This window comes from Macaca fascicularis, chromosome 19 (genome assembly GCF_037993035.2).
Source record: "Macaca fascicularis isolate 582-1 chromosome 19, T2T-MFA8v1.1".
In the NCBI taxonomy this organism is placed as follows: Eukaryota; Metazoa; Chordata; class Mammalia; order Primates; family Cercopithecidae; genus Macaca; species Macaca fascicularis.
Window position 1 is genome coordinate 63,374,131 of NC_088393.1, and position 23,256 is coordinate 63,397,386.

The window sequence follows — 23,256 nt, forward strand, 5'->3', positions numbered from 1 at the left end:
TCAGGAAAATGTCTATTTATTCCAAAAAATACCAAGTCACAGCTCCTCTGGCTTTCCTCACCAGGGAATCAGTTTGGGGAAGGGGCCAGTGTTGGAGAGGGGAGTGGAGAAAGGAAGGGAGGAGGAGGGAGGCAGAAGCTGTTGGAGGGTCTTCAGGTGTGGAACTATTTATCTTCTCCCTGTGAACCGCCCCCTCCCATGCTCCCCCAGCCAGAAAGGGAGATGCCTGTGTGTGTGTGTGCGCGTGTTTGTGCGTGCTTGTGTATGCATGGATTTGTGTGCATTTGCATGTGTTGGGGCAGATGACAAGGTCCCAGCTCAGGACACGTGGAAGGGAATTGTCAGTACACACCGGCTCCCACCCCTCAAGACTTCTCCCCTCTATGGCTTATTTGAGGTCAGATCAAGGCCCCAGGGTCAGGCAGCCTGTGCCACCTGAATGGGGACAGGGCTGGGGGCGGGATTCCTGGAATCCAGGCTGGCCTAGAGCTAGTGGAGGGGGATACAAAAGCTGAAAGGCCCGAACCCCCAAATCCTGGCGGCTGGAGAAAGCTGAGTGTTCCACGGAGGTGTGGAGCAGAGGGGAGGGGACTGGGTGGGGGCTGCGAGGGGGTGGGCGCTCAAGCTGGCTCCTTTCTGGGGAAGTCACAGTCGGCCTGAGCGGTGTCGGGCTGGGGAGGCCCCGGAAGGGATGGGAGAAGCTCCTCAGAGCAGCTAGAAGCTGTGGGGTTGAAGAACTGGCACCAGGGCCTAGGTAGATTTGGGTAACCGCCCCGTTTCCTCAGTGTGCTGTTTCCTCGCTGTGGTGTGAGCCAAGGGCTAGCTCTCTGCCCCAAGCTCCTGACAAGAAGGAGGGTGAGGTGCCAGTGTTTGCGGGGAGACATAAGAGGGAGGGGGACGGCCCAGGGGAGGAAGAAGAGACCCCCCCCACCTTGCCCTAGGGGCTGGGGGAGGGGCGTGTAGCCCTTTAAGAGTGGGGGAATGGCCGCCCCCGCAACATGGCTATGTACAAAGAGAATTGAGGGCAGATTGTGCAGTGGGTGCTGGGGACTTCCTGCCGCCCCTGGAGGCTCCCCCGGTGTTAGGGTGTTAGGGAGGGAGGTGAAGGAGCACCCCTGGCCCCTGCAGATGTGCTGGCAGGGACCGTTGCTCTCCAGCGTCCCTGCTGCAGGATGTGGCCAGCAGAAGACAGCCCTGAAGGCCCCAGGTTGGTCACCAGCTTTGGCCCATCCTGCGGGGGTCGGGGATATCTGAGGAGAATTTGGCCGGGGCCAGCAGAGAGCTGATCCTGGTAGGGGCCCCAGTGACAGGGACTGGGCAGGGGGCAGTGGTGTCACCTGAGGGTTGAAATGCTTCCCCTCTGGTGATGATGAGAGGTTTCTGGGTTGACCCTGTCACCAGTCAGATGGCTGGGTGAGGGGCAGCGCTGCTCTCAGGAGGGGCCTGGGTGCCTCACCGGGGGTAAGGTGAGGTTGGCTGAGGCCACATCTGTGGTGGGGTTGATCCAGGCAACATCCTCAGTCAGGAGTGAGGCAGTGACATAAGGAGGGCCAGAGTGGGGGTGAAGTTATCAGAGGGGGGCAGCTGGCCCCACCCCTGTCCTTTTTGTGGAAACGGGAATATGGCCTGTTATGCTGGTTCCCCTTAAGTGAACTACTGTAAGTACCATGCGGCCCCAGAGGACAACTGAAATACAGCCTGTCATGGTACTTGGCTCCTAAGATGATGGCTCTTGGGGGGTGATGGCACATGGTTGCAGTGGACTCTGGGATGACACCAGAGTTATGGTGGATCCTAGTGGGTGGTGACAGCACTGGATCTCATGGATCACAGGAGATGATGGCACCAGGGTTATGGTGGATCCTAGTGGATGGTGACAACATTGGACCTCATGGATCCTGGGAGATGACACCAGGGTTATGGTGGATCCTAGTGGGTGGTGACAACGTTGGATCTCATGGATCACAGGAGATGATGACGCCAGGGTTATGGTGGATCCTAGTGGGTGGTGACAGCACTGGACCTCATGGATCCTGGGAGACGATGACACCAGGGTTGAAGTGGATCCTAGTGGGTGGTGACAGCATTGGATCTCATGGATCCTGGGAGATAATAACATCATGGTTGGAGTGGATCCTGAGAACTGATAATAGCTATGGTGACTCCTGGGACATGAAGACACACGGTTAAAGTGGATCTGGCAGGTGATGACATCATGACACTCTTAGGTGTAATGAATTCTGGGATATGATGACACCATGGTTGAAGTGGATCCTGGGAGGATGACACCATGGTTCTGTCGTGGGAGGTGATGACACCAAAATCATGAGGGATTATGGGATATGGTGGCATCATCAGTCCTAGTGGATTTCAGTAGAGGATGTCTGTGTCAGGCATAGTGGATTCTGGAAGGTAATGTCATCATTGGTCATGGTGGGATCTAGGAAATGAATGACATCGTCAGCTGTGGTGGCTCCTGAAAGATGATGACACCGTGGTTGTGAGGAATCATGGAGGGTGGTGACACCGTTGGCTATGGAGAGTCTTGGGAGATAGTGACACCATTAGTCATGGTAAATCCTGGAAGAAGATGTTACCATAGTTGGGGGTCATAGGGAATCCTGGGAAAGGATTCCATCCTCAGACATGGGTAACACTTGACCCCGGGTGCAGTGCCATCATGAGTGGCGGGTATTGTGTGGTGCTGACAGTGTCAGTGAGGGCAAGAGTAGGTGTACCTCAAGCACCTCCCCCCAGTAGAAGGCTAGGACTTTGTTGACAGAGGCGATTGTCTCTAGATATGGCAGAAAGAAGAGTGAGGCCAGGCTATAGGACACCTATGAGTGCCAGGACTCCAGGATCCTGGTGATCCAGAGTGGCCTCCTGGGAGCAGAAGGGCATCTGGTGGTTCTGTCTCCCAGGAGTCATAGCACAGGTATGGGATCCAAAGCCCCATTTCCTCTTAGAGGGTCTAGCAGAGATCCTGCTGGGCATGTCCCTTGGGTTTGGGGAGGGAGCAACCAAGCTAAGTCACGGTTGGACAAGGCAGTAACTCTGGTGACACCATCAATACCGATGGCCTCCCAGAGTGGGCAGTGCCTCTGAGGAGGAAGCTCTGGTGATGCCATCACAGCACTGGGGTAGGGGGTTCACTGCCAACAGCCTACACAGACCATCATTTCTGGAGGAGGCCCTCCACATGGGCAGCTCCCCAGCGATGCTTCCTTTAGACAACATCTCAGGACAGGGCTCCTCTCTGCTCCCTGGCATCTTCCCTGGGGTTGTCCTGGACTCTGGGCCTGCCCTGCCTTCTACAACATGGTGGCAGCAATGGAGGCCTCTCCTCGTGCCATCTCAGAGCACGTAGCCTCTGGGCGACAGTGCAGAAGGGGCCTGCTCCTGGAGAGGTCCCAGAGTGGGTGGTCATCTCTGGTGATGACATCACAGGAAGAGGCACGGTCCCTCTGATGACGTCATAGGGCAAGGCACCTTCTCTGGTGATGGCATCACAGGAAGGAGGCGGGGTCCCTGTGATGACGTGGTGAAAAGGAGACCTTAGGTCTAGTGAGGACACATTGGTGAGGCATTTTCCCCTGCGACGTGTCCCAGGAAGATGGCTTTGTCCGTAACGATGACATCATAGGACACAGGCATCTTCTCCGCTGCAAAGACACAGGGAGAAAATCTCTTCCCCACGGCGATGATGCCAAAAGAGGCCTTGGAGTTAGAGGTGAGATTGTCTCTGCAGTGACACCACAGGATTGAATGCCATGGGGCAAGGCATCATCTCTGTTATTACACCACAAGAAGGAAGCCTCTGAGGACACCATAGAACATGGACATGGCCTCCAGCGAGGACCTCACCGGCCGGCCTCTTCCTCTGGGATGACCTCATGGGAAGGAGGCTTTGTCCCTGTGATGACATCACAGAACACAGACATTTTTGCTAGCGATGACGTCATGGGCCAGCCTCTTCCTCTGGGATGACATCATGGGAAGGAGGCCTTGGCTCAAGCAGTGACCTAATAGGAGGAGGAATCTTGTCTGCCAGGACATCCCGGAAGGAGGCTTTGACTCCTGTCCAAGGGCTGATCTGGGCCCCAGGCCCCTGGCGTGTGTGCGCCTGTGTCGGGGGATCCCGGCTGGGACGGGGGGCCCGGGAGGCCGCAGCCCCCCAGCCCCGGCCCTGGCCTCAGACAGTCACCTCGTTCTTGCTGGCCGTGCGCAGGTGCTGGGGCAGGTGGTGGCCCGGGATGAACTGCAGCTGCTCCAGCGTGCCCTGGCGCTGGAAGGGCGGCCTGCGGGCCAGCGTGCCCCCGCCCCCGCCGGCGTCGGACATCCAGGCGGGCTGCGGCGAGCCGTGCAGGGCGTGGTGGTGGTGGGCGTGCAGGCTGGACGGCGGCGGCAGCCCGCGCAGCGGTGTGGGGGGCCCCCCGGGCCCCAGCAGCAGGTTGGAGTGCGAGGCGGCCAGGCTGGCCCGGGCGGTGGGGTCGGGGGGCAGCGCGGGGCTGCGCGGGGGCGACAGCAGGTGCTCGCGACTCTGGCGCAGGGCCTCGGGCGAGGACAGCAGCAGGTGTTCCTGCGACACGAGGCGCGCCCGCGGCAGCGTGAACTCGTAGCGCGAACGGCCGCCATCGCCCAGCAGGTGCTCCTGGGACATGACCCTCCGGGGGTTGGGCGCGGGCGCCAGGCCCAGCTCCTCGGGGCCGCCCCAGGCCTCCATGCGGTAGCCGCCCCCGGTGCCCGGCCGCCGCAGCGCGTGCAGGGGCAGCGTGCCGCGGGGCAACTCCACGGGCCGGCGCTTCAGGTAGGCCTCGTCCAGATCCTTCTCGGCTGCGGGGAGAGGGGGAAAAGCCACAGCGGTGGGTCCCCTGCGCATCCAGAGCCCTCCCCCTCCCACCTCCTCACACCCCGCTCCCATGCAGGTCTGTCGCCCCACAAGGATCCCGGGCATCAGGTTAGCTGTGTGGCCAAAATGCAGATTCCCAGGCCCAGCTCACAATGCTGGGTCAGTAGATGTGGAGGACTTCCTCCTCTTCTCCCTTGCCTCTGCGTATCCCTTTTTGGGAGTAGAACCCAATCCAACTCTTGCTTTTGGGGGACCACTGATCCCCTCTCATCCTGGGGCAATGTGACTCACACTTGGAGTTGTGACCTGTTACGCTGTGAAGTTGATTTTGCGGGTAGGGAGCAGCATTTTGAAAAATGAAATCAAATAGACCAGAAGAGAAAACTAGGGGCCGGGCGCGGTGGCTCAAGCCTGTAATCCCAGCACTTTGGGAGGCCGAGACGGGCGGATCACGAGGTCAGGAGATCGAGACCATCCTGGCTAACACGGTGAAACCCCGTCTCTACTAAAAAATACACACACAAAAAAAAAACCTAGCCGGGTGAGGTGGCGGGCGCCTGTAGTCCCAGCTACTCGGGAGGCTGAGGCAGGAGAATGGCGTGAACCTGGGAGGCAGAGCTTGCAGTGAGCTGAGATCCAGCCACTGCACTCCAGCCTGGGCGACAGAGCGAGACTCCGTCTCAAAAAAAAAAAAAAAAAAAAAAAAAAAGAGAAAACTATCAGAAAGTGTTTATGTAATAAGGGAATCGGAGGTAAGTGATGGTTCATGAAATTCTTACTTCAGACGCGTGTGTGTGATTGAAATATTAAAGGATGAGATTTAGTTTAAAAGAATCCACCAAGGTCAGGCAAGGTGGCTCACTCCTGTAATCCCAGCACTTTGGGTGATTGAACAGGAGGGTCTCTTGAGCCCAGGAGTTCAGGACCAACCTGGGCAATATAGTGAGACTCCCATCTCTACAAAAAAAAAAAAAAAAAAATTAGCTAGGCCAGGTGGGGTGGCTCAAGCCTGTAATTCCAGCACTTTGGGAGGCCGAGATGGGCGGATCACGAGGTCAGGAGATCGAGACCATACTGGTTAACATGGTGAAACCCCATCTCTACTAAAAAATACAAAAAAAACTAGCCGGGCGAGGTGGCGGGCACCTGTAGTCCCAGCTACTTGGGAGGCTGAGGCAGGAGAATGGCATAAACCGGGGAGGTGGAGCTTGCAGTGAGCCGAGATCTGGCCACTGCACTCCAGCTTAGGCGATAGAGCGAGACTCCGTCTCAAAAAAAAAAAAAAAAAAAAAAAATTAGCTAAAGCATGGTGGCTCATGCCTGTAGTCCCAGTTACTTGGGAGGCTGACGTCAGAGGATTGCCTGAGTCCAGAAAGTAGAGCCTGCAGTGAGCCATGACTGCACCCCTGCACTCCAGCCTGGGCAAAAGAGTGAGATCTTGTCTCTTAAAACAAACAAACAAACAAACAAACAAAAAGAATCCACCAAAAAGTGGGGTGGAGGGAGTATAGATTAACAAAATGTGGCTAATTATTAAGGCTGAGTGATGGGAACCTGGGGCTCATTTTGTAATTTTCTCTACTTGCATATATGTTTGCAAATGTTTGTAATAAAAAATTTCAAAGCTTTCCTGTAATTAAAAATATATACATATATGTGTGTGTGTGTCTCACGGGTCACAATATGAAAATCGTTTCTGGGCCAAGCACGGTGGCTTACGCCTGTAATCCCAGCACTTAGGGAAGCTGAGGCAGGTGGGTCATCTGAGGTCAGGAGTTCAAGACCAGCCTGGCCAACATGGTGAAACCCCGTCTCTATTAAAAATACAAAAATTAGCTGGGAGTGGTGGCGCATGCCTGTAATCCCAGCTACTTTGGAGACTGAGGCAGGAGAATCACTTGAATCCAGGAGGCAGAGGTTGCAGTGAGCTGAGATGGTGCCATTGCACTCCAGCCTGGGCAACAAGAGTGAAACTCCATCTCAAAAAAAACAAACCAAATGAAACAAAACAAAAAACGCTGGGCACAGTGGCTCACGCCTGTAATCCCAGCACTTTGGGAGGCGAGGCAGGTGGATCACAAGGTTAGGACTTTGAGAGCAGCCTCACTAACATGGTGAAACCCCATCTCTACTAAAAATACAAAAATTAGCCAGACGTGGTGGCATGCACCTGTAATCCCAGATACTCAGGAGGCTAAGGCAGGAGAATCACTTGAACTCAGGAGGTGGAGGTTGCAGTGAGCCGAGATCATGCGACTGCACTCCAGCCTGAGCGACAGAGCGAGACTCTGTCTCAAAAAAAAAAAAAAAAAAAAAAAAGTTTCTGGCTGGGTATGGTGGCTCATGCCTGTAATCTCAGCACTTTGAGAGGCTGAGGTGGGTGGCTTGCTTGAGCCCAGGAGTTTGAGGCCAGCCTGGGCAACACAGTGAAACCCCGTCTCCACAAAAAATACAAAAATTAACCAGGCATGGCAGCACAAGCTCTTAGTTCCAGCTACCCGGGAGGCTGACACGGAAGGATCACGCTTGAGCCTGGGGAGGTAGAGGCTGCAGTGAGCTATGATCATGCCACTACATTCCAGGCTGGGTGACAGAGTGAGACCCTGTCTTGAAAACATAATGGTAACAAAGAAGAACAAGTGTTTCCTAGTGAGGCTCTCATTTTAAGAGGTTTGAAGGCTGCTCCACTGCCAGAGATGGGCCACAGACTGCAAAATGTCCTTGAGAGTCGCAGGAATGGGTTCGGGGATGGGCATGTGGCCCAACTTGCACCAGTGGCATCCAGGCCTGGGATTTTTTGCCAGAATTGTTGCCAGAGACTCTTTTCTGCCAGGGTCCCTGAGCTGGTAGAACGGCAGCCTGAACATCTGCAGGGCGATCGTCTCCACCACAAGGGGAGACTGTCTGAAAATGAGGCCCGCCGGTTGCGTAGAGAGCTAAGAGACAGCTCTTGGGCCCCCACAGCGGCTACATTGCAATCTGGTGACCTGTAGACTTTCCATGATCAAGTCAACGTATTTTTTTTCCTTTAACTTAAGTTGTATTTCTTTTTTTTTTTTTTTATTTTTTTTATTTTTTTTTTTCTGAGACGGAGTCTCGCTCTGTCACCCAGGCTGGAGTGCAGTGGCCGGATCTCAGCTCACTGCAAGTTCCGCCTCCCGGGTTTACGCCATTCTCCTGCCTCAGCCTCCCGAGTACCTGGGACTACAGGCGCCTGCCACCTCGCCCGGCTAAGTTTTTGTATTTTTAGTAGAGACGGGGTTTCACTGTGTTAGCCAGGATGGTCTCGATCTCCTGACCTCGTGATCCGCCCGTCTCGGCCTCCCAAAGTGCTGGGATTACAGGCTTGAGCCACCGCGCCCGGCAACTTAAGTTGTATTTCTATTAATTGCAAGTCCAAGTCCTGATTAATACAATAATAAGTCCTGGGAGGGGAGACCAGAAGGTTGCACTTAAAAGAAGCAAACCAGAAGTGATTCTGATACAAAAGTACATCAGGTAATTCTAGAACGAACTTGGTTAGTAAAACCTGGGAGAGAATCTAAAGCACTGGAAGGCGCTTGGGCCACTGTCCATGGTCCTGAACCCAGAATCTGGCCCCGCCCCTCCCCGTCACCGCCCGCTGCCCTTGCTAGGACTCACCCAGTCTCTTGAGGGAGGAGTAGCGGTTCAGCTCGGACTTCACAGCAGCCTCGTAGGACGGGGGCAGATGCGAGAGGTTGTGGAAGGACCGAGAGCAGGACAGCGTGGAGTAGTGCAAGGAGGGGCTGGGCGGCGGCAAGGCTCGCCAGTCTGGGTTAGAGGGGGCAGGGCCAGGGTCAGTCAGGTTCCTCCCTCAGACCCAGGAGTCCAGGCTCCCAGCCCCTCCTCCATCAGACACAGGAGTCCAGAAACCCAACCCCTCTTCCTTCAGACCCAGGAGTCCAAGCCCCAGCCCCTCCATCCTCAGACCCAGGAATCCAGGCCTCAGCCCCTTCTCCCTCAGACCCGGGAGTCCAGACCCCCAGCCCCTCCTCCCTCAGACCCAGGAGTGCAGGCCCCCAGCCTCTCCTCCATCAGACCCGGGAGTCCAGACCCCCAGCCCCTCCTCCCTCAGACCCGGGAGTCCAGACCCCCAGCCCCTCCTCCCTCAGACCCAGGAGTCCAGGCCCCCAGCCCCTCCTCCCTCAGACCCAGGAGTGCAGGCCCCCAGCCCCTCCTCCCTCATCCCAGGAGTCCAGACCCCCAGCCCCTCCTCCCTCAGACCCAGGAGTCCAGACCCCCAGCCCCTCCTCCCTCAGACCCGGGAGTCCAGACCCCCAGCCCCTCCTCCCTCAGACCCAGGAGTGCAGGCCCCCAGCCCCTCCTCCCTCAGACCCGGGAGTCCAGACCCCCAGCCCCTCCTCCCTCAGACCCAGGAGTCCAGGCCCCCAGCCCCTCCTCCCTCAGACCCAGGAGTCCAGACTCCCAGTCACTCCTCCCTCAGACCCAAGAGTCCAGACTTCCACCCCTCCTCCCTCAGACCCAGGAGTCCAGGCCCCCAGCCCCTCCTCCCTCAGACCTGGGAATCCAGGCCTAAACTCCTCCTCCCTCAGACCCAGGAGTCCAGGCCCAGCCCCTCCTCCCTCAGACCCAGGCGTCCAGACCCCAGCCCCCTCCTCCCTAAGACCCAGGAGTCCAGGCCCCCAGCCCCTCCTCCCTCAGACCCAAGAATCCTGGCCTCAGCCCCTCCTCCCTCAGACCCAGGAGTCCAGGCCCCCAGCCCCTCCTCCCTCAGACCTGGGAATCCAGGCCTAAACTCCTCCTCCCTCAGACCCAGGAGTCCAGGCCCAGCCCCTCCTCCCTCAGACCCAGGCGTCCAGACCCCAGCCCCCTCCTCCCTAAGACCCAGGAGTCCAGGCTCCCAGCCCTTCCTACCTCATACCCAGGAGTATAGGCCCCAGCTCCCTCCTCCCTCAGACTCAGGAAAACAGGCATCCAGCCCCTCCTCCCTCAGACCCAGGAGTCCAGGCCCCCAGCCCCTCCTCCCTCAGACCCAGCAGTTCTTTGGGCAGTTAGAAATCTGAGATTGTAGCCCATCATAATTCCAGCAGTTCAAGCTCCCTCTTCTCACCCCACCCCCTCCTCTCCAGGAGACAGGCTTGATGCTGGGGAAGAGGGCCCCGAGAAGGGGGCACCAGGCATTTGTCAGCATTCACTGAGTGCCTGGCCCCAGGCTCCATGCACCTTCTCCTCAACCATGTGGGAGAGAGATGCCACTTTTGGCGTCCACACGAGGAGGCAGGTTCACTTGGTGACCTGGCCAGACCATGAGCGCCATAAGGACTGAGCTCACAGTGGTCTCGCTCCTGCTCTACACTGGGCACCTGGCATGGCTGGCCCAACACAAAGCGGGAAGGGAAGGAGCCCTGCTCTTTCCCGCAGCCAGCCCCTCATCCGTACCCAGTGTGGCGGCGTGGTGCTTGGGGCTGTTGACGTTGAGGTGCAGGTAGTTGTGGTGCAGATTATCTGGGGGGACCGAGAAGGGAGGTGACGTCACTGCCATCGCTGACCCCCAGCTGGCACCGCGGCCCTGATCTCTGGGAAGGACTCTGGCCCCAAGGTTGGCCCCACATGCAGGACCTCGTTAGAGCTCCACAGATCAACCCATGCCATTGGCCACATGAACTGAGGCTGGGGGTCTTGAAGGTGGAAAGAGTGGGCATAGGCTCAGGGATGGGTAAGTGGTCTGTCCCAAGCTCCTAGCACCCCCCTCCCTGGTGCCCAGGCTAGAGATCTGAGGGGGTCACCTTGCTACCTCTCTTCACCTCCCACCCATGTCCTCTTGGTTCCTCTTGATATCTGAATCTCTGCCCTGATCTGTCCTCTCCCTCCTGGATTGCCAGAGCAGCCTCTGGCCATCCAGCCCATCCATCTCCATGATCAGCCTCACCGAAGTAACTGCCCTTCCACTGCTCAAGAGCCTTCCCATGGCTCGCCATCACCCACGGGACAAAGTTGAACCCAGGAATGGTGTTTGAGGCTTCAAAACCTGGACCCACTGGATGTCTGCAGCCCCATCTCCCATCCCTTCCCTCAAGCCACATTGCTCTTTCTAGTGAGCCCAGTGTGGTCCTGCCACAGGGCCTTTGCACATGCCACCATGCTGTTCTCACTGCCTTGAAGCCCTTCTTCCCATCTGCCTCAAGATCCAGCTCAAATGTCTCTTCTCCTCTCCACCCCTGACCCCAGCTCCGTCCTCGTCCTCTGGCTGCCTGGACCATCATCCCAGCCTCCTCCTGGGCCTCTTTCCTCTCATCTCTCCCCTTCGCATGGGTTCCAGAGGACCAGTTCTTCCACCCACTGCTGACTGTGTTGCTCCTCTGCTCGAACTCCTCTGCAGCTCTCCATCACCCTCAGGACAGAGGCAGAGCTCCTTAGCTCAGGCTGGCACTCAAGGCCTTCTTGGAGGTCACCAACCACCCTCTCCCTGTCCTCAAGTCTGGCCACCTCACAAGCTCTGCTACTCAGAGCTTCCCAGCCCCAGTAACTCCTCTCCTCCTCCAGGCCTTTGCTCAAATACCTCTTCCTCAGAGAAGCCCTCCTGCCCCCGAACCAGACCACATCTTCTCAGTCCCCCTGACAGCTCCTTGGACTTCTCCACTGATGCACTCATCATAAATTATAATGATATAGATCATATTTAAGTAATATATATTAAATATGATATATCCTATTTTAAAGATATAATTATATATATTTAACAACAGCAATAGCCCACCCTTAACATGGTATTTTTGCCTGTGTTACACATTATTCTAAACACCTGTGTCACCAATTCATTTGCTCTTCACAATAACCCCATCAAGTGAGTACTGTCATGCTTCTCATTTTACGGATGGAGAAACTGAGGCCCACAGAGGTGAAGTCACTTGACCCGGGTCACACAGTGGCAGAGTCAGGATTCAAACCCAGTCGGTCTGGCTCTTGACAAATTCGAATTTGGTAGTTGAGCCCTTGTGTGTTGTTGGCTGTCGGGTGGTCTGACACTGAGCGCAGGGGCTTGAGAAAGTCTAAACCTACATCACCAAGGTGCCCATGGAGCCCACCCACTGGAGCGCACAGGAGGGCAAGGAGGTGGTCTGGGTCTCTACGGAGTTCCCAGCCCCCGTCCGCCTTTCGCAGGACTCGGCGGTGCCAGGCGGGCGTAGAGGGGTGAGGGCGGGTCCGGGGTGATGGGGGTGGAGCCGCCATGGAGGGCGGGGCTACAGGATGAGGGGGCGTGGCCAGAGACGGAGGCTGCGCCGGATCCCACGTTCCACTCACCGAGGTTGGGGGTCTTCACGGTGTTGTAGAGGTTCTTGGGGGTCCTGGGGGGCATGCTGTCGGGACCGCCGATCCCCGGGGTCAGGGAGCTGCTTCGGGCCCGGTCCGGGCGGGTCCCAGGCCCCGCCTGATGTCTCAGAATGTCCACCAGAGCTCTAAAGGTGGCAGAGAGGTGGTCAGCGGCCTGGGGTCTGGGGGCGGTAGGGGTACAGGGAGCGCCCAGGCTTCGTTCCGCTCCCTGCTCTCTCCCTTGGGTAACCTGTCACTCAGCCTGCTTTTTTCGCCATTGGCCACTCCCGTTTCTCGTTAGCCACGCCCCCTCGAACGACCCCCTTTCTCGGGCCACGCTTCTTGCTTGAAGCGCTGCTGCCTTAACTCGTGTGGACCCCACCCCTTCTGTGGTCCCTCTCACTTCCCTGTGGGCTCACCCCACCCTGAATCTGGGACCCCATTCCCGTTCCTTTTGCAGCCTTCCCCATGGCAACAAAGGGTGCTCCATTTTCCCAGTGATGCGGACCTCAAACATTAAATCACCTTGACTCTTCTTTTTTCCCCCCACTTCATCCCTTTCAGTAATCCTACGGATCGAACCTCCAAAACATATCCCAAATCGGACCACTACTCACCACCTCTGAAATCTCTCGCCTGGATCATTGCAACAGCCCCTTCACGGGTCTCCCCCGTCCCACCCTAGCCCCGTACAACCCAGTCTCACGCGCAGCTCGCATAATTTTAAAATGGACAGATGGCATCACGCCTGAGCTCAGGACCCTGCAGTGGCCCCATCACACTTAGAATAAACCCGGGCCCACCTGCTTCTCCTCACCTCCTGCTGCCCACCGCCCCCAGCTGCACGGGCACTTCCCTGCCCTGAAGGCCACCGAGGGCCTTTGCACGCAGTTCCCCTGCCCCAAACCTTTCGCCCACAGATCCCTGCGTGGCTCGCTCCCTCCCTTTGGGTCTCTGCTCAGAGGCCTTTTCGGATCCCTTCCTCTAATCCAGCGCCCCCTCCCTCCACACTTTCCGCTGATTTTCTTCACAGCAGTCATCTAAAATTATACAGCACATGCATTTGCCTGCTTACGGACTGGGCCGCTGATATTTAATGAGCACTTACGGTGTGCCAGGACTCTGCACGAATCAACTCAGTTAATTACAATCGGAATAGATGGGGACGATGATTAGTCTCATTGTGCGGACGGGAAACTGAGGCACAGAGAGGTTAAGTAACCCGTCCACTGTCACACAGCCTGTGGGCCGTGAACTTGGATTTGGAAGTTAGGCTTTTCCACCATGGCAGAGACCTTGTTTTGTTCACTCCTGTATCCCCAGCTCCTGGCCCACAGAAGATACTCAAGAAATATGTGTCGATGAATGAGAGCCTGAGCTTCTCCCGCTCCCTGCATCACTCCGCAATAGCGGGGTCGGCTCTGGCACGGCTTTCTCAGCCCCTGCCCACCTTCAGCTCCGCCGGAGGCAGCCACCTGGGTCTCTGAAGACGCCCTATCCCTGTAGCCCCTCCTCCTTGGACGGCTCCACCTCCCTTGCTGGGCCCCGCCCCAGGCTCGCAGTCCTCCCGCCCCAGAGCACACGCACCTGGGCACGTTGATCTCCCGGTGCGCCCGGGGCGCACGGGACGCCTTGCTGAAGGCCACTTTGGCGCCGACTCCCACGGCCAGGGCGAAGCTGATGACCCCGCACACGACGTAGGCTGTGCTGCCACCGGGGCCCTCGCCCCCGCGGCCCCCGGCACCCCCCGTCCGGCCCCCTTCCAACCACCCGGCCTGGCCGGGCCCTGGCCCCCCGCCCGCACCCCCAGCGCCCCCGGCGCCCCCGGCTAGCGGCGGCGGCGTAGTGGCCCAGCGCGGCGTGTCGTAGTTGGAGCAGGAGGCCTGCGCCAGGCGCATGTGACGGTGCTCGCAGCAGAAGCGGTAGTGGCAGGTGCCGCAGCAGAAGCGGTAGGAGCCGGTGCTGCAGTTGAAGGTGGCGTCGTACTGGCCCATGACATCGTAGTAGCCGTGGCAGAGCTCGGCGGGAGGGGGCGCCCGGGCCGCCGCGCCCGCTCCGCTCGCGGGGCCGGTCCTCGTGCTGTTGGCGCCCGGGCTCGCTGCGCCCCCGCCACCCGTCAGCGCCCCGGTCAGGCGCCGCAGGTGCGCCAGCAGGGCGGGCAGCGGGCCCGCGGACTCGGCGCTCGTGGCGTTGGACGGGCGCGCCCCGGCCTGGCCGGCGCTAGAGGCCAGGAGTACGAGGAGCAGGAGGGCCGGCATGGGGCGTGCAGGGGTCGCACCGGGCCGCCAGGCTGCGGGGAGAACGAGAGCAGAGGTTGGAGCGCTGGGCGGGAGAGAGCCGGTCAGAGGGTGAGAAGCGTGGAGATGGGTGGGCAGAGAGGCTGGGGAGGGCGGGCGGGGGCCGGCGGAGTGTGGGGAGCAACAGGCTCCAGGAGGCAGGAAGGGCGGAGGGAGCTGAGCTGCGTGGGCCCAAGTTGGCCGCCCCACGCGCGGTGGGCGACAATGGGAGAGCAATGGAAACGCGCCTGGGCACGGCTGGGGGAGAGAAATGAGCATGGGCGGACAGAACCGGGATCAGGCGAGAGATGAATGCGGGAGAAGCGATTGGGAGGGTCGACAGACACCAGAGGGGTGTGCAGACATTAGGACGAGAAGCGAGGCGAGGCGCGATGTAAGGAGAAGAAACGGGGGCGGAGAAGAGGAGAGGGCAGGGGAGGCAGCCGAAGGGAGGCGCGGGGAGGAGAGGGGAGGGTGGCGAGGGGAAGGGAAGGGAGGGGAGGGGAAGGGAGGGTGTCGAGGGGAGTGGGGGCCGGGGAGGGAAGGAAGGGAGACAGATGAGGGGTGGGTGGGAAAGGAGGAGTCAGGGAGAAGAGGAAGGAGGGAGAAAAGAAGGGGAGGAGGAGAAGGGGGAGGAGAGGGAGGGAGGAGGAGAGAGAGAAGTTGAGAATTTGAGTTTATAGACCAGGCAAGTGGGAAGAGGCAGTGCACGGTTTATCAGCACTGACATTCGGGGACCCATGCTGCTTTGTGGTGAGAGCCTGTCCTGAGCACTGTGGGATGTTTAGCAGCGCCCTCTCGATGCCGGGAGCACCGCATCCCCCCGAGTTGTGACAATGTAAGATGCTTCCAGGCATTGCCAAAAGTCCACCTGTTTCGAGGAGGCCCCCGTGGAGAACCACGGACTTACACCCATATTGTCCTCAGTGCCCCCAAATGCCAATTTCTCTCCTTTATTTAGATCTGGTAATCAACGGATCTCAGGTGCTCTCTCGCGTGCTCTCTCTCTGTCTCGTTCCTCTCTCACACAGGCACACGCACACGCACGCACACCATGCTTATGGCGTCAGGTTTGAAGTGTCTCTGTCCACAGCTGAACCACAACCACAGCAGGGTGGCTCATCACCCGGCTGGACCTCCTGCCGGCTGCCTGACACTGACATGTTCTTATCTAAGCTACCTGTGCCCCAGTTCCCCCATCTGTAAAATGGGGATGAGGATGGTTATCTCTGAATGGTCAGGAGGATGAACTGAGTAAATATGTGTAAAGAGCTTAGAACAGTGCCTGGCATACTGCAGGTGACATAAGAAAGTGTTTGCTGCTGCTGCTAACTATTCAGAAGGGAGATACAGGCTGAGAAAGGGTCGTCTGGGTGCGGTGGCTCACGCCTGTAAATCCCAGCACTTTGGGAGGCCAAGGTGGGCAGATCGCTCAAGCAGGAGACCAGCCAGCCTCGCCAACACAGCAAAACCCTGTCTTTACAAAAAATAAAATAAAATAATAAAAAATAAAAAATGAGCCGCGGGTGGTGGTGCGCACCTATAGTCCCAGCTACTCAGAAGGCTGAGGTGGGAGGATAACTTGAGCCCCAGAGATCAAGGCTGCAGGGAGCTGTGATTGCACCACCACACTCCAGCCTGGGTTGACAGAGTGAGACCCTGTCTCAAAAGAGAAAAGGTGATGGAGAAGAGAGGTGGGAGTTGGTGGTGGGCAGGTCTTCCAGCTGTTTCTATGGCAACAGTCCAGCCAAGTCCCAGACACGCCCCCCACCCCCGTGGACCTAGAGGGTTGATAGGGGTGGGAAGGATGCCTGGTGAGAAGGAAACGTCTGCGCTCTACCTGCAGGAGGAACAACCTAGGGGTCTGGGGTGACTACTCACGGAGTCTTACGTTTCCTGTCTGCGAGAACCTGATCTGAACAGCGCCTGCCCTGAGCGAGCTGCCGAGAGGCTGCCATAGAGCTTCCCAGGAGCCGGCATGATGCGCAGGATGTGCATTCGTTCTGCACATCTTCATTCAATAAATGTCTCCTGAGCAGCCTCCCTGGGCTGAGGATGCAGCAGTGAATAAGCCCACAGGGTTCCTGCCTTTACGGGGGTTTACGTGCTAGTGAGGGGGGACAGTCAGCAGATGGACACAAATGAATGGGACACATGTTGACGCCAATTGTGAAGAAATATAAAGGAACGATGAAGGAAGCCGTAAAGAAATGAAAGCAGCATAAAGCGATGGAGGGGGTGGATGGGATTGAGTCAATACATATCACTCGGTGTTATTTTCTATTATACGTCTCTTTCCATCGTGTGTGTCTAGGGACCACACCACTGTAGACAACATTGCTGCTGGTGGGGATGGGCAGAGGGTTGGGAGGTGAACCTTCCAGAGCCTCAGTGAGCTCCATCGCGTCCTGCATGGGGCCTCAGCTTTACTTTTCAGCTCCAGCTTGGACCCCTCCCCTGACTCAGTGCTAGAATACCCCACTGCCCACTGGACCTGTCCACTTGGGTGTTTAATGGGAGTCTTAGAAATGGCTTGACCCACACCGTGGGAGACAGTTTGGCGCTTCCTTAAAAAGTTAACTAGAATTGGGCCAGGCGCGGTGGCTCACTCCTGTAATCCCAGCACTTTGGGAGGCCAAGGCGGGTGGATCACTTGAGGTCAGGAGTTCAAGACCAGCCTGGCCAATATGATGAAACCCCGTCTCTACTAAAAATACAAAAAAAAAAAAAAAAAGAAAAGAAAAAGAAAATTAGCTGGGCATGGTGGCGTGCACCTGTAGTCCCAGCTACTCACGAGGCTGAGGCAGGAGAATCTCTTGAACTCGGGAAGTGGAGGTTGCAGTGAGCTGAGATTATGCCATTGCACTCCAGCCTGGGCAACAGAGTGAGACTCCGTCTCAAAAACAAACAAACAAACAAACAAACAAACAATAAAACAAAGTTATCTAGAATTACCATGCACTTCCACTCTGCCGTGTCTACCCCAAAGAATTCAAAACATGTGTCCACACAAAAACTTATCCTTGAATGTTCATGACAGCACCTTGCACAACAGCCAAACACTGGAAACAATGCAAGCGCCCAACAAACCATGACAGGTACCAAAAGCTGAGATACAAACCACAGCATGCACGAACCTTGAAGACATGACGTTCAGTGGAAAAGTCCAGCCATAAAGCTCACTTAGTGTATGATTTCACTAATATGAAATGTCACAATAGTCAAATCCACAGAGACAGAAAGCTGATTAATAATTGCCCGGAGCTGGGGACAGGGGGATGGGAGTGACCACTCATGGGTGCCAGTCTTCCTCGTGTGGTGAGGAAAACGCCCTGAAACTAGATAATGGCCATGGCTGCACACCCTCACAGATATGCTAATGCCACCGAATCAGACACTTGGAGAATGGTTAGATGGTGTATTTCCCACAATTAAAAAGGTAATAGGGACTGGCATGGTGGCTCACGCCTGTAATCCCAGTACTTTGGGAGACCAAGACAGGCGGATCACTCGAGGTCAGGAGTTCAAGACCAGCCCGGCAAACATGGTGAAACCCTGTCACTACTAAAAATACAAAAATGAGCCTGGCGCCTGTAATTCCAGCTACTCGGGAAGCTGAGGCAGGAGAATTGCTTGAACTCGGGAGGCTGAGGTTGCAGTGAGCTGAGATCGCACCACTGCACTCCAGCCTGGGTGATGAAGTGAGACTCCATTTCAAAAAAAAAAAAAAAAAAAAAGAAAAGGAAACAGTTCAAATGGCATCAACCACTCCCCTGTCCACACTCTGGTTCCCTGTCGTCACACCTGGAATAAAACCCCAACTCTGCCAGGAGCTCCTCTTCTCATCCTTTTCTTTTCCCTTCATACCTTCCAAGTTCATGCTCAGGACACTCCACCTTCCTGCCTGTGCACCTGCTGTTTCCTTCCTCTGGGAAGACCAGATCCTGGTCTGACCTGCCTCCTTTCTCCCTTCCTTCAGGGTGTCCCTGGCATGCCATTTCAGCCAGTCTCCCTGTCCTAGTAGCAACAGCAGCCCCAGACATGCTCCCATTTCCTCACTGGCTTTGCAACTTTCCTAGCTGTCATCTCTGCGGGCCACATATATGTGTATTGACACACTCATTTCAGATGAGGACTCTGAGGTTCCAAGAGGTCCCATCGTTTGCCTGAGCCCTAAGGTGCCCAAAGAGTGGGGCTGGGCTTTGAACTCAGGTCTCTGAGCACTGTGACCTGTACAGCATGGATGCCTTTGTCCCCCACACAGAGACACATCCCTTCCGGAAGTGGCACATGCATGCAGCATTGTGGATTCCTTCATTCATTGAGGGCTGCCATGTAGGGTTGGGCAGGTCGTGTACTGCACAAAGGGGTCTGGCTGAGAGGCTGAAATCCTGCTGGGCTCTCCTCCCCAGGGCGTGTGCTAGTGGGGCTGCATCCATTTGGGGTAAGGAGTGCCCCTTTCAAACTCACACGAGGGTGCCATCTGCCTGCCAAACCATAGACCTGGGAGAGCTGATTAGGCAAGGTGGGGAGTGCCTTTGTCTCATCTGCACAGAGGCTGCTGTATGGGCTGGCAGTTCTGTTCACTCCCCATTCTGTGCCAAGCCTCCGCTGGGCTCCGTGGACACTATTTCTCCCTCTGGAAGTTGGAGGATCCCACTGGCTCCTCCAACTGCATGCACGTGATGCACACACCCAGAGAGACACAGCTCCAGGCCACTGACAACTCCAGCAGGGGAACAGGGAGGGAGATCAGGAGCAGTGGCACACCTCCCCTCAAACTCAGTGATACATGCAGACACACCACACACAGACCACACATACACACACGCCATACACACCACACTCCACACACACCACACAGACCACATATACACACACACCACACACACACGACATATACACACACACACCACACACACACCACACACACACACCACACACACACACCACACACACACCACACACACACACCACACACACCACACACACACCACACACACCACACACACACCACACACACACACCACACACACGACATATACACACACACACCACACACACACCACACACACACACACCCCACACACACACGACATATACACACACACACCACACACACACACCACACACACCACACACACCACACACACACCACACAGACCACATATACACACACACCACACACACACACCACACACACCACACACACCACACCACACACACACACACACCACATACACACACACCACACACACACACACCACATACACACACACCACACACACACGACATATACACACATACACCACACACACACGACATATACACACACACACCACACACACACCACACACATACACACCACACACACACGACATATACACACACACAGCACACACACACCACACACACACACACAAAACACACACAACACAGACACCACACAGCACACACATATGCCACACAGGCACCACACACACACACACAACACAACACACACCATAGACGCACACACCTCCCACACACCACACACCACACACACACCACACACATACACCACACACACCACACACACACCACACACATACACCACACACACCACACACCACACACATACACCACACACACCACACACATACACCATACACACCACACACCACACACATACACCACACGCAACACACACGCACCACACAACACACACATCACACACACACCATAGACGTACATACCCCCCACACACCCCATAAACCACACACCACACACACCACACACTGTACACACCACACACCACACACACCACATACCCCACACATACTGCACACACCACACACCACACATACCACACTCACACACCACACACACACCCCAGACACTGCACACACTGCACACACCACACACCACACATACCACACACACCACACATACCACACACACACCACACACTACACATACTACACATACCACACACACACCACACACTACACATACTACACATACCACACATACCACACACACACCACACACCACACCACACACACCACACAGACCACACATACACACACACCACACACTCCACACACCATACACTCCACACATCATACACACTGCACAAACCACACACCACATGCACACCGTACACACACCACACACAAACCACACATCACACACACACATCACACACACACACCACACACATACACCACACACACCACACACCACACACCACACGCACACCACACACACCACACACAAACACCATATACCACACACACACCACACACACACACCACACACCACACAGACACCACACACACACCGTACACACACCACACGCAAACCACACATCACACACACACACCACACACAACTTCTCTACCCCTCCTGGTCCGGGCAGCACCTATAGGCAGGTGGAGAGAGGACGTGAGCCTGCAGACACAGCGGCCCTATCCAGACACGGGATGAATTCTTCCCCGACCTCACACCAAGCTGTGCGGAGACACACTGCCGCGCACGCTGACACAGGGCGCCCAGACAGTCCCAGATACAACGCGAAAGGACCTGGTGGCACAGCCGTGGCCTCCTCCCAGCACACACACATACACACCTCCCCACGTGGACACACAACACACACATGGGCTTCTGCACATTTCGACCCCTCCACACTGGGACGGACCACTTACAGCTCTGGGACAGGGCCAGGGACCTGCCCCACCTGGCTCCACGTGGGTCCACGACCACACACATCACAGCTCACAGCCACGCAACCTCAGGGGTGCACACACGTGTGCAAACACACCCTCACCAGCAATGGAGAGTCTGGAAGGAGCCATGTGACACCTCCGCCCCACACCCGCCCCCACCGCGGCTCTCACGCACACAGTGGCGCTCTCCTCCTCCACAGCTGAGGGGGAAGGGGCCCGGGACCCCAGGCTTCACGTCTGCACCTTCCATGCCCCCCTGCACCCCAGCTCAGGACCTGACAGACACAGATGTGGGGACACAGGTCAGAGAGCCAGCCTGGGGCAGGGTCCCTGGGCTTCTGGGAGCTCCTCCCCCACCCCCACCAGCCCCCTGCTCAGCTCTGTGCTGCACGCTCCACCTGCTGCGTCCCCTCCCAACCCTCTTGCCTGGGGGCTGGGGGCCAGGGCGTCCAGAAGCTCGGAGAAAGGGACAGAGACACTAAAGGGGAAACAGAGGTCCCGGGAGAGGGGACAGAGAGCCAGAGGCAGGGCAGATTGTGTGTGTTTGAGAGAGAAGGGGGGACAGAGACCCAGAGAGAGAGGGGGACAGAGACCCACAGAGAGAGGGGGACAGAGACCCAGAGAGAGAGGGGACAGAGACCCAGAGAGAGAGAGGGACAGAGACCCAGAGAGAGAGGGGGACACAGACCCAGAGAGAGAGGGGACAGAGACCCAGAGAGAGAGGGGACAGAGACCCAGAGAGAGAGGGGACAGAGACCCAGAGAGAGAGGGGGACACAGACCCAGAGAGAGAGGGGACAGAGACCCAGAGAGAGAGGGGACAGAGACCCAGAGAGAGAGGGGACAGAGACCCAGAGAGAGAGAGGGACAGAGACCCAGAGAGAGAGAGGGGACAGAGACCCAGAGAGAGAGAGGGACAGAGACCCAGAGAGAGAGGGGGACACAGACCCAGAGAGAGAGGGGACAGAGACCCAGAGAGAGAGGGGGACAGAGACCCAGAGAGAGAGGGGGACAGAGACCCAGAGAGAGAGGGGGACACAGACCCAGAGAGAGAGGGGACAGAGACCCAGAGAGAGAGGGGACAGAGACCCAGAGAGAGAGGGGACAGAGACCCAGAGAGAGAGGGGACAGAGACCCAGAGAGAGAGGGGACAGAGACCCAGAGAGAGAGAGGGACAGAGACCCAGAGAGAGAAGGGGACAGAGACCCAGAGGGAGGGGACAGAGACCCAGAGAGAGAGGGGACAGAGACCCAGAGAGGGGACAGAGACCCAGAGAGAGGAGGGGGGACAGAGACCCAGAGACAGGGGGACAGAGACCCAGAGAGAGGAGGGGGGACAGAGACCCAGAGAGGGGACAGAGACCCAGAGAGAGAGGGGACAGAGACCCAGAGAGAGGAGGGGGGACAGAGACCCAGAGAGACAGAGGGACAGAAACTAGAGAGACAGGGGGACGGAAACCCAGAGACAAGGGGACAGAGACACAGAGAGACAGGGGGACAGAGACACAGAGAGACAGGGGGACAGAGACCCAGAGAGAGAGGGGGACAGAGACCCAGAGAGAGGAGGGGGGACAGAGACCCAGAGAGAGAGGGGGACAGAGACCCAGAGAGAGAGGGGGACAGAGACCCAGAGAGAGAGGGGACAGAGACCCAGAGAGAGAGGGGGACAGAGACCCAGAGGGAGGGGACAGAGACACAGAGAGAGAGGGGACAGAGACCCAGAGGGAGGGGACAGAGACACAGAGAGAGAGGGGACAGAGACCCAGAGAGAGAGAGGGACAGAGACCCAGAGAGGGGACAGAGACCCAGAGAGAGAGAGGGACAGAGACCCAGAGAGGGGACAGAGACCCAGAGAGAGAGGGACAGAGACCCAGAGAGGGGACAGAGACCCAGAGAGAGAGGGACAGAGACCCAGAGAGAGAGGGGACAGAGACTCAGAGAGAGAGGGGACAGAGACCCAGAGAGGGGACAGAGACCCAGAGAGAGAGGGACAGAGACCCAGAGAGAGAGGGGACAGAGACTCAGAGAGAGAGGGACAGAGACCCAGAGAGGGGACAGAGACCCAGAGAGAGAGGGACAGAGACCCAGAGAGAGAGGGGACAGAGACCCAGAGAGGGGACAGAGACCCAGAGA

At 57.0% G+C, this 23,256-nt stretch overlaps 1 protein-coding gene and 1 pseudogene across 3 annotated transcripts in view; both read right to left on the reverse strand.

The window, feature by feature from the left end:
* LOC102132885 (uncharacterized) lies at positions 1-4,734 on the reverse strand (annotated as a pseudogene).
* Positions 1-23,256, reverse strand: part of SHISA7 (shisa family member 7) — a 26,834-nt gene continuing 3,578 nt past the window's right edge. For 2 of the 3 annotated variants that reach the window (XM_045380647.3, XM_065534941.2), the window contains exons 2-6: positions 13,730-14,432; positions 12,134-12,288; positions 10,271-10,336; positions 8,492-8,641; positions 1-4,833 (exon numbers count right to left, since the gene is read on the reverse strand). In XM_045380647.3, the coding sequence (XP_045236582.2) occupies positions 4,193-4,833; positions 8,492-8,641; positions 10,271-10,336; positions 12,134-12,288; positions 13,730-14,400 (1,683 nt within the window). In that variant the 5' untranslated portion in view covers positions 14,401-14,432 and the 3' untranslated portion in view covers positions 1-4,192. The remainder of the gene's footprint in view (positions 4,834-8,491; positions 8,642-10,270; positions 10,337-12,133; positions 12,289-13,729; positions 14,433-23,256) is intronic. The other variant, XM_045380648.3, reaches the window with a different exon arrangement.